We start from the raw sequence: 12,068 nt of genomic DNA on the forward strand, positions 1-12,068 counted from the left end.
TACTTTAAATCTGAGTTATCATCTGCTTGGGGAATATAATGCAAGATTTTATAACTGAGCTAAATAAACAGTGCAAAACTGCACAGAGGATGTTTGTCAACAACACATAAAATATAGTGCAAAATTAATGCACATTACAAGGGTCTGTTTGAGCTAGACTGCAATGAACAAGGGGAGCTGACTAAGGAGTCACTAGAAGTCCTGGATCCAGGAGAGCTGTGCTCCATTTTATTCTCTGAAGGGTGTTAATAAGAAGGGACTAAAAATAATCCAAAAATGTAAAGAAACCCAGGATAAGGGTGGCACAGTACTGGCAGAGGGGTATTCAATAACATTTCTCCTTAAAATCGGACACTCACAAGTCTATCCCTTGTTCTATTATTTCTTTTTGCTGCTTTAGGACTTCAAATTGTTCTGGATTATCAGTGCCAGACATCTGTGTGCTGTAGCTGCCTATTCCTGATGATGATGTTGACTCCAGGGAATTTAAACTTCCGTATCTGTTTATTGTCTCAGGGTGTTTTACTTCACTCGTCTCTTGCTCTGAGGGTTTTTCCTGACCTGTAAGTAGAAAAACTGATTCAGTAAATTATTCTGTCAAAGGAAAAAAATTTCTCAAATAAGGCAAGCTATTTCAATGTTGCTTAGATAGCTATCTAATACAAATAACATATTAGGTGCCGCAACAGATAATACATACTTTGATATTAACACACACTGCAATTAGTACAGGTACAATCTGCATCATTAGGGGTTCTTTTCGCAGCTACAGTGCTGAGCATCCACTGGCTTTCTGCTCTCAGCTCACGTCTCACAAGGGACGGTCTTCCCTCAAAGGACTAAGGTAACACCAGGATAGCCCTGCAGCTACGAGTTTTCCTCTGAGTAAGGGTAAACGTCAAACATATATGAACAATTCAATCTTCTTAAAACATTTTTGGCTTTTTTATGTTTCTTCTATAATTATCCTTTAACAAAGTTGCATAAACATGATTCACTTTAATATGATATTCAAAATACTTTTAGGAAGATTTAGAAAGAAAAAAGTTTGGATAACTAAGCTGGGAAATTCAAAATTTTAAGTTCGTTATTTAACTCATAGAGAACGCTTCTTCATCAGCTAAATGAATAGAGATGTCAGGAAACTGGCTTAATGGCTTCTGCAACTATCCTCCAACGCATCATTTACTTAAATGACAAAGAATTCTACTCAAATGTCACCTTACCAAGAGTTGTCTGAGAGTTGGGATTCACATACTGATCCTTACTCCATTCAACCATACACTTCAAAATTGACACTAAGCATTCTAAACCTTTTTTCCTCAGGCTCAGTTCCTACAAAATAATTCATAAAGAGAATAAAAACAAACAAAAATCTTTTAAGGAAAATACACAGCTCCTCCTTGGCAAAGTTCAAATTTCAAAATGTTTTTAAAGTTCTTACCTGAACATTACTCATACCGAGTTCTTGACTGCCTCGTCCTTGAGCAATTTTTGATAGATCATTTACTAGTCTTTCAAATATGTTTGCTGCATTTAAGTCACAATCATAGTTTACATAAATATCCACTACACTCTGAGCATCTGTAACAGTACAATATGTTAATTTTAGGCAAAATTAGGCATCTAGTATATGAATATATTTGGCCTTTTAAATACCTCAGTAAGAAAGAGATAATAAAGAAGGATAATTTCAAGTACCTGCACAAATCCTTGTCAACGTCTGAATAACCATCCATTTGTGGTCAAATGAGCTGGTAGAAGTCTCCAAAATGTATAGGAAAATTTCTTTAAAGAACACCTGTGATTAGGGAAAAACCTCCATTTAAAATATTGTTTATAATTCATATATGTGATCACTTTTTAAATATCCCAAAGCTGCAGAGCAAAGATCATCAGGACCCAGGGTCCAGGAGTTCCACTCCTGTTGAGTTCCATTTCTGAGACATCAGGACTTAACTTGGGTTGGTCACTTACACTGGCCCTTGCAGTAAAGAGCTGTACTGCACATCACTGTATTTTGTTATCACACAGCCACTACAAAAGAAATCTGCAAAAATTTGGAGTTCTTCTGGGAGATTATTTCTTAAACACATTTACAAACTAATAAAACTCCTATTTCATTTTTAATCCCCCACAGAGCATAAACTATATTCTGTCCATCAGTTATATTTTTCAGACATTATAGTACTGGGCAAGCCTAAGCGCTCCTAGATTTTAAAGTAACTGACGTTGTCATCTACACAATAGAAAGGATCTAGCTCCCATATACTGTTATATTTTTATAATTACTCACACAAGTGGGAATCTCTTTTGTCTGAAAACTACAAACTATTTCTTACTATTCTTTACACCAAATAATGTCAGGCACAAAGGATTTAGTCAACCTCATTTAAAAAATTTCTATTTAAGAGCTAAGAATTTTCAGATTCATATTTATTTTGGAAAAATGACTACAACTCAAGAGTGGATGAGTGAAAAAGAAAACCTAAAATAACATATTAACATTTATGGAACATATGTATTATGAATACAAAAATTCATATTTGTAATTTTAGACTACCAACATCTTCTCCCTCCCAAAAGGACAAAATACCCTTGTGATGTGCTTTTCTTTCACAGAATTCAACACATTTCTATTACTTGCCTAATATCAGCATTTCCCGTAAGACGGTAAGCTCTAAGAGGGTAGAGACAAGGTCCCTCTTGCTAAGCATTGTGTCTACACTGCATGGCAAATATAGTAGGCATTCAATACATATTTATGGCCACAATTCTCAAACACTGCACCAAGTCACCCCAGAATGCTGCAGCAAACTCAGAGGGATGCCATGAGAATTTCTGAGGGAAAATTCAGAGAGAAATACATCTGCTGGATACCTCAAAAAACTTCACAGTTTCAACATCAATTAGATCACACGACATTCCTTTCAATGACATCATTATTTTTGCAAACCTGGGCTTTAGTGGTTGCTATGATAAGAAGCAGGTACTGCATGAAAATCAATGAAGGAAATGAGGGTGGTAATGTCCAATTTGATTTCAAGGTCTGAGAAGTTTGCAGTGTCCTATAGGCTCATACATTCCAGTAGTCAGTAACTGTTGACTATTTAAAAATGAAATAAAAACATTTTTTTCTTTCAATTTATGTGTGCTTCTCCCCATCCCCCCGCCCTGCCCCCAAATGCAGACTTCATTGTTAAGAAAAATACTTGTTAAGTTGTTTGGACCTAACTGCTTAATAAATGGAACTGTTAGGTATTTCTTCTGGAGTAAAGTACACCATGAAAAGATTAGAAACTCTAATGGTGCCATGGATCAAGAGAATTTGAAGCTCTCTGATTTATGGGATAAATAAAAAAAACACAGATTTGGAGAAAGAGGGGGGAAAAAAGCCTTTAGCTACTGTCTACAGGTTATCAAACTGCACTAATATGCAAAAGCCTATTATAGTAATTTAAGACACCATGCCTATCAACAGGGGCTCTAAGAAAACCCAAAATTCTAAAGAGTTATAGAGCACCTATCATGTAATACATGTAGAATAACAGTTCTATCATAAGCACTTTGTCTTCACATAATTTCTCTTGAAAAAGTGTGTATACACTGTATTTTCTGAAATAGATATATAAGTTAATACCCAAGGAAAAACTGCACTATAAAAACTCTTAAGATTCATTCTCATAAGATGAATCTTCACGTAACAACAATCTCAATTTTGTTTTGCAAATTTAGGTTTTCATATGTTGGGTTTCCTCCAAGTGGAACACAGCTCATCTTGCATTTGAATATGTTCAGTACTTTCAAAAGCATATCTATATTTACCTTGTTTTATCCTCATAATCTCCCCATAAGGGACAATGGAGGTTGAAATAAACCTGATCTCTTTAAAAAAAACAGAATATTACTACAACAATTTTAATGAGAATCTACCATCTATGAACAGACAGGAAATTTCTTAGAAGTATTTCCCTTTAAATTCATGCTTACAAAATTTTTGTATATCAAATTTACTTTACAGAAATAGTAATCACAACTTAAATGATTTTTATGATATCTGGTTCCATAAGAATTTATACTTCACACAGTCATCTAAATAGTACTTAAAGAAGGAGAGTCTCAGAGAAGTAACTGAATATACAAAGTCTTCCAAAATTCTCTAATGTCAATTTAAATGTCTCATCATCGAATGAAACACTTTTGGCTTGTTACAGAAGCAAAAGTTCCACAAGTTTTTATTTTAAAGTCTCTTTTATTTGTAGTTCCTGAAGATAATGAGAAAAAACTATCTAAAAATAGTAACTTCCTAGTTTTGCCTTGCATTATTTTAACACACATATGGCAAACTTCTAAAACTTGACAACATATATGCACCAGAAATTGTTTCCTGTCCAAAAATATGACCCAAATTTTAAAAATTTTCACTTAAAATACCAAGACCTTATTCTGTCTCATTCCCATAATAATGTTCCACATGAATTTTAATAGATACTGTAGAACCTTTATAATAAAGGATAAGATCAAAACTCTGGGAAAATAATGATTTATCCTTCCTGTGAGCTAATGAATTATTAGTCTTGAGTTAGGATTAAATATAAAAATTAAAATGTAACCTGCATATCATATCAAACATAATATAAAGGCAAAAGTTGACTAGCATAAAAGTATTTCTAAAATATACCATGTCCCAACCAAAACAATATTTTAACAAAGGACAAGCTGGAAAAAAAAAATCCATTCAATCAGTAAAACAAAGTACTGTTTTTAAATACTGAATTATTTGAAGGTAAAAACAAAAGACCAAGAAACGGTACACTTGCACAATACATGCATACATGGTTGGGAGAGTCCCTAATTTCATTTTGCTAAGGCTCTGGAAATATTTTAGAATGACATAACTGTTATTCTAGTTCCAAAGATGTTGAGAGAAAACTTTAGGAATATAACAATAACAGATATATTGGAAAAAAAATACAAAAGTTAAAATTTCAAATGTCCTAAAATATAACTCCTCCAATATAATTCTTCTTGATCACCTCTTTAAAGTACCAAGAACTTAAATGGCTTAAAACCATGTAGACAAAGTATTTATTTAGAGCTTTCTTTTAAGATAACCAAGTTCACTATTACGTATGATATACACAATGGCTAAATTATTGTGAGGACCAAATTAATTCAAGACAATTAAAATCATTCATGGAACTACTTGTTATACATTCCTTGAAGGCAGGAGCTTATGTCTTAATTTGATTTTGCATTCTTAGTGCTTACCTAGTCCTTAGGAGTACTTTGTAGGCACATGTTACATGATAATATACAAATATTATTTCACATTCTAAAAAACTTTCCAGTGTATTAAAACATGATTTAACATGAAACAAATGAAATAGCCAACAATGCTTAAATGCAGAACATACCTCAATCTGCATCTTCAGATGCGTCTTGAAGTTTGACAACAAAGTAAGAAATATGGAAAGGGAAAGCTCAAAAACCTCTGGAACAGAAGAAACTCCATTTTTTGAGAGTGCAACACACAGATACTGCTTAATAGCATTAATAAACATCTCATTTGTCCTGAAAATAGGTCCTGCATTCTGCAGAATGGATAGAAGTAACTGCAATGAAAGTATCTTGGATCGTAACTCATGAGACCTAAAATATAAAAAAGAAGGCACAGTGTATGGACAGGTTTAGCATTACGGTAATAATAGGTTGTTCCAAAGATATTTCCTGTACCACATAATTTCACAAACCTTTACATGGAAAGAAACAGAAAACTCTACAACATAAATAAGAAAGTACAGTACATAAATAAGCTTAGCCACTAATAATGGGTAGTTCCACTGATGTTCTCCTTCAACCACATAATTTCACAAACCTTTACATGGAAAGAAACAAACTCTACAGCATAAATAAGAAAGTACGGTACATAAATAAGCTTAGCCACTAATAATGGGTAGTTCCACTGATGTTCTCCTTCTACCACATAATTTCATGAACTTTTTAAATGGGAAAACAATCACTCACACATATTTAACATCAACCTACTGTTCCTTTGAACAAGAAAAAAAAATTTAAAGATTTATGCCTTGTTCATTTCTTTCACAAGTATATTTCACTTTTTAGAAATCAACATGAACTTCTCAGATTAAGGGCCATATTTAGTATAAATAGGCTCCAATGTACTTTTTTCCTAGTTATACTACTCAAAAATCCTAAACACTAATAAAAAGTTTTGGTGCATTACCAAATTAAAGCATTGCTTCAAGCTTACTTTTTCCGTAACCATCGAAAACTCTTTTTTTAAAAAATACATACAAAGAGGCTTTTAGAATACTTGTACCTCTTGGTAGCTTACCCATTTATTCTAAATACGTATTTTTATATAATGAAAAGCTGAAAAACACATTTAAGCTTAAATTGAAAATTGCATTTTTCTGATCAATATACTGTGCCACACTTCTGATCACTATCTAGAAGTTTAATGATTAGATTTCACAAATACAATTTTTCTACCATCGAAACAGGTTTTTTAAGTCCAAGAGACCAAGGAGATTGATCCCAGGCAAACTTTTCAAATGCAGAACACATTTAAATGCTCTAGCAGTTGGTTCTTTTCTTTATTTATTCCAAATTGTACTCAGTCACATTTACACCGCATAGTAAACTTAATTGCTCTTGATTTCCACCTTAAAAATTTTATGGTTTTAAGTGTCAAGTGATTCAAGGACCTAAAACTCTAACAAGGAATATTTAATTTTAGGTAAATAGGAATCACAAAAAATACTGCCATCTTTGAAATAAAACTGGAACTAATAATACCATTAATACACAGTCATGTTTCCAAGATGCCTATGCCTCTGAATCTAAGAATACGTACGTGCAGCAAATGCAGTATTACAAAACAAACAAACCTTAGATAAATCAATTTAGAGAGAGTGGGAGTAAGACTTTGAATAACAGCTATAGGAAAACATGGAGTGGGCCAGGTATTCCCCCTTCACGTTGAGGCCTTCCAAGGCTTATCCACTACTGCTACTTCCTTAGTCTACCTCACATTTATCACGCTTTTTGCTCAGTTCCAATAGAAACTAAAACCCGCAGCTTATCATTCTCCAACACATGAGTTTTCTTATAAGTATGTTTTATCTTTGTATCCACAGCATCTAACAAAATGCCTCGTTAGTATGTGCTCAAAATAATTAACGGATTCATTCATGCACTCATCTAAACATTAAGTATCTACTACGAAGAGGGCATTAATCAATGAAGAGATGATCAAATGATTGTCTGATAACACAATAAAGTATACTTTTGACAGGCAAAAGAAGCTGGAAATTACAGGTCTGCAGTTTTTCGTGGGGTAGTTTCAAATTACCATTCAAGCTTAAAGAACACTTCCTGGATCATCATCTTAGCAAGGCCACAAAATATAAAGAGAAGCAAAGACAAAAAGGAAATTATGTAACTACAAAAGATCATTAATTTTGGCAAAAAAATCATTCAAGATAGAAAATCATATATTCTGGAAAAAGAACAGTTTCTAGGGGTGGAAAATTTCATCTCTTTCAGAATTCAATTCCAATATTTAATGACTGGTGGTCAAGAAGGTCTTCTCTACGTTCAAACAAAATTTCCTAATATCTATGACTTAAGCCCACTACGTAGGAGGATAATTTACATTATTTGTCACAATAATCTTCTGTAATACTAAAGGTCTGATCTGGGAAAACTAAACATCTGAGGCTTTTAAGGTCACCAACATTTTTAAATCATGGGAAAAATGGCCTTCAGCACTAGCACCAAATTCTGAAGTTATTTTCGCCTTAAAGTAGGTCTTCATCAATCCAGAATGATAGGTCAAAATTGTCATTCCCCCCCCCCCCATAATGAAAATAAGAAACTGAAAAAATTTCAAATATATTCGTATAAAATATATAGGCCATAATCAAGTTTATATTGTAATTCGAACAACCTTAATCCTTCTGTAGCGTTTGTATTTTCAAAATATTTCTGACTCTCAGGATTTGGGCCTAAAAAGATAAGGGTTTCAGGCTTCTGGGCCTAAAAAATGTTTCTCACTGAATCAGTACAATGTGACAAAATAAAACTGTAGAAAGTATAACAAATGTGGTTTCCCAAAACTTCTAAAGTTTTTATTGTAACTGTCTCCAGTCTTCCTTCTCAGTTGACACTTAGAAACTGAAATGCTCTAGAGTTTTAAAAATGAATCTCCCCCTATTTCAATATCCCTCTCTCAAAGTCACTCAGGCCTCTCCAAGCTGACTTTCTCCAGAAAGTTCTCCTAAAACTGACATGCTATATAATACATGATGCTGCAACATCAGAGAAGCAGGGCTCTTGAGTAACTCCCAAACTCAACCTCGAGCAGGAAGTACTTGCACTGGAATCATTTAAACAGAAAGATATATGACAATTTATGACTTACAAAAATGGCACTTACCTACCGTTTAAACTGAGATAATTGATGGGAAGCAGACGAGTGATGCCTATGTTAAAGTAGTTCCTGCTCCCCACGGGAGAAAGTTATCATCTTAGGGCATTTTTTCAGACCTTAATGAATGTTATTATCTTTCACTATGACTTTTAAGATTTATTTCTCTTAGGTTTTATTACCTTTCAAGTAGTAGCTTTCAGAAGCCTAGCATGAGGCTACATGTAAAGGGCTACATTAGTTCCAATGTTACGTACAATATTAAAATAGTAATTCATTTAATCACTCAAAACTTTTTGAGCACCTACTATGCACCAGGCACAATTCTATAATGCTGTTGGTGTGCTTTTGGAAGACAGCGTAAGGTATCTACTCTAGCAATTTTGAAACTCACTGCTTTTTAGTACATGTTTTAAAAAGTAAAATAACCCCAAAAAATATTTTTGAAGGTCCTAAAAGACAAAAAGAAAAGAAAACCCAAAGACTATCTTACAGTAAGGCTCAAGATTAAAAAGCTGCATTTGTCAGGCAGAACAGCTGAGGACTTACTTTGGATCTGGTGGTCCATCCGACAGTGGTTTCATTGACAGTTTACACAATGACCTGAATACTAGAAAGGCATCCTTTTGTAAAATGTGGGAAAACTTAGCACCAGGTGAAGGTCCTGAAGAATTTCCAGATTCCTAAAGAAGTGAACACACCATGTAAATAAAGGCATCTGCCAGTGCAAATCATTTCAGCCTTCTATATATTTTATTTGATTCAGTTATATGTGGGGTTCTACTGGAAGGAAAACTAGATGAGGAATTTGCCATATTGTTTTTCTTTATTGTGACATGCCACCCCCATCCCCAACAATAAATACCTTAAAAAATGCATTCTTTTAAAATATTCCCTCTTTGCCCCCAAACTCTTAAAATTTACCCATTTATATTATTACTAACAAAACCTAGCACATCACGCTGTGACAAGATACCTCATCCATGGCCTAAACTATGCTTTCCACTACCTGTCACTGGGTGTTTTATGTTTTTGTCCTATTTTATTTTTTATCTACTCTGCGCAGATAGACGTAAGACAATGGAGACTGTTAAGGCAACATTTAAAAGTTATTAACTGATAAAGGTCAGCAAGTCCAGGAAAACTTCCCCCTATGTATGGGGCAATGATTTAGGGTAGGACTCCCTTATCTAAAAAGATAAGGAAAAAATACACAAAATATAGGGTAGGAAGGATGAGGAGGACCCTATCACTACCACAGTATGGATTTTATTGTACTCCTGAACAAAGGTAAGATGAAGTTCCCTAGATTTCCAGAAGCTCTTTCTCCTCCTAGTATACTAGAATTATCCTATAAATGTGATAAGAATGTTCTTGTTAAATGTAATTTGAATGGGGGAGGAGGAAAGATGTGAACACATATGAGACACACCTTAGAGTTGGAAATATAGCTATCAATATTTTAAGGGAATAAAGTGCTCTGATTTATATCAATGGAAAAAAAAAAAAAACTTTTTATTTCCTCAAACTGAAATCAGCCAGCATTATCAACTGGATATATTCACCACAAGGTGTTGGTAGCAGCCTATCAATTTGTAAGATTAAGAGGATTTTTCCTCTATTTCTACCTGAGTATCATTGGAAGAGACAGACAATCTGTCATCAGGTAAGGACGGTGTATATGCAACAGAAATTGGTGTTCCTGGAATTCCATTTGCTTGAATATTTTCACTGTCACTACCATCCTCTATGGTTCCAGTGTTGCCATCTGCACTTGCATTTATGGTAGTCCTTTCTCCCATATCTAAAACGGTAAGAAGAAAAAACATGCAAACATATTTAACTTAACTGAAGTGCACTGAAAAAGCATAGACTATTTAAAATGAAACAGTGGCAGAAAAGCAATGTGAAGTAAGATGTATTGGCACCACTTAAAGGTTAGCATACTGACTAGTAAGTATGCATTTGGAACACATCCAAACATGATCCTTAAGTAGCTCTGGCAAAGGAACACACTCAGCTGATGAAAGGCTAACAGAATGTGCCAAAACAGAAGCTTACTTTGAGTCTATATTAGCATTTACTAAACTGAGTCCTAATGAATGCTAATGCCTTAAGATATTAAAAGAAATTCTTCAAAAAAATTCCATTTTCAAATAAGTTTGGAAAATGATGGAAAATAGGTATCTTTATCATAGCCTTTAATTTGCTAATACGCATTGAGTTCTCCAAAGAGGATATATAATACGCAGTGTTTCCAAAATTTATTTTACCACGAGATCCCAACCCCCTTTTTAGAATATCTACTAATACCTCTAATAACATATATTCTTTGGAACACAACTATGGAAATAATGGCTGTGAATATTCTTCAGTATGTCACTCTGAGTAATCTTACTTGTGATTAATATACGCAGAAATAAATGACTTCCAGTAGAACAAACATAGACAATGCAAACAATACCAAGTTTCAGAACTACTCTAGGTGTAATGTATGTTACTTTAAAAAAGAAAACTTCATAGCAGCATTATTTACAGTAGCCAAGATATGGAAACAATCTAAATGTCAATAGACAGATGAATGGATAAAGAAGATGTGATTGATATACACATATAAAAACATTCCAAAAATGGAATACTACTCAGTCATAACAAAAAATGAAATTTGAAGCAACATGGATGGACCTAGAGATTATCATACTAAATGAAGTCAGTCAGAAAGAGAAAAATACCACATGATATTACTTGTATGTGGAATCTAAAACATGACACAAATGAACTTATCTACGAAACAGAAACAGACTCACAGACATAGAGAACAAACTATGGTTGTCAAGGAGATGGGGGAAAGGGGGAGGAAGGGATTGGGAGTTTGGGATTAGCAGATGTGAACTATTATATATAGAATGGATAAACAACAAGGTCCTACTGTAAAGCACAGGGAACTATATTCAATATCCTGTAATAAACCATAATGGAAAAGAATATGAACTAAAAAAAGAAAAAGGAACACATACATGTCTGTGGCCATAACTCAGTAGCTATCTGGCAGGAAACTGCTCCTTTCATGCTGCCAAGTAAAAGCAATTACAGGCTAGCATGAGGGAAATACAATGTACTAGAAGGAGCACAGATTTTGGAATATGAAAGACCCCTGCTGTTTCAATCATGTCTCTACCATTTAACTGGAGAAGTTATTTCACCTTCTTCATAAGCAGCAAAGATAATAATGTCTATGAGGAATCACCAAAACACACACACGTGCACAGTACATAAAGAATACAATTGGTTCTCAATAAGGGGTAGTAGCTATTATTAATTTTGCTGATAACTGATAACACGTGCCCAATTTTTTAACTGATTTGAGTAATGAAAGGAGTGTACCTGGTAATACGCTAATATCTGACACACTAAATACTATTACAGCTTTCTATATATATGTAAAGAATGCTTATATATATGTAAAGAACGCTCTGGAAGAAGTCACAAAAATTTAATAATGATTATCAGAAACTGATGATTGTTCCCCAAAGCACTTATTCCCAACCTTTTTCTCTGTACCCAATTACACCTCTTTCCACTGCCCCTCCTCCCCCTTCCCTTAATAAACAAC

The 12,068-nt window shown here is 33.9% G+C and overlaps 1 protein-coding gene across 3 annotated transcripts in view; it reads right to left on the reverse strand.

Annotated features, from left to right (window-relative positions):
* The window catches only part of ARFGEF1 (ARF guanine nucleotide exchange factor 1), a 145,856-nt gene that overhangs the window by 51,121 nt on the left and 82,667 nt on the right, over positions 1 to 12,068 (reverse strand). For all 3 annotated transcript variants that reach the window (XM_068526260.1, XM_068526261.1, XM_068526263.1), the window contains exons 8-14: positions 10,084 to 10,259; positions 9,005 to 9,138; positions 5,418 to 5,652; positions 1,702 to 1,801; positions 1,445 to 1,584; positions 1,227 to 1,335; positions 360 to 561 (exon numbers count right to left, since the gene is read on the reverse strand). In XM_068526260.1, coding sequence (XP_068382361.1) covers positions 360 to 561; positions 1,227 to 1,335; positions 1,445 to 1,584; positions 1,702 to 1,801; positions 5,418 to 5,652; positions 9,005 to 9,138; positions 10,084 to 10,259 — 1,096 coding nt within the window. The remainder of the gene's footprint in view (positions 1 to 359; positions 562 to 1,226; positions 1,336 to 1,444; positions 1,585 to 1,701; positions 1,802 to 5,417; positions 5,653 to 9,004; positions 9,139 to 10,083; positions 10,260 to 12,068) is intronic.

The sequence above is a fragment of the Eschrichtius robustus genome, chromosome 17 (assembly GCF_028021215.1).
Source record: "Eschrichtius robustus isolate mEscRob2 chromosome 17, mEscRob2.pri, whole genome shotgun sequence".
Taxonomy (NCBI): Eukaryota; Metazoa; Chordata; class Mammalia; order Artiodactyla; family Eschrichtiidae; genus Eschrichtius; species Eschrichtius robustus.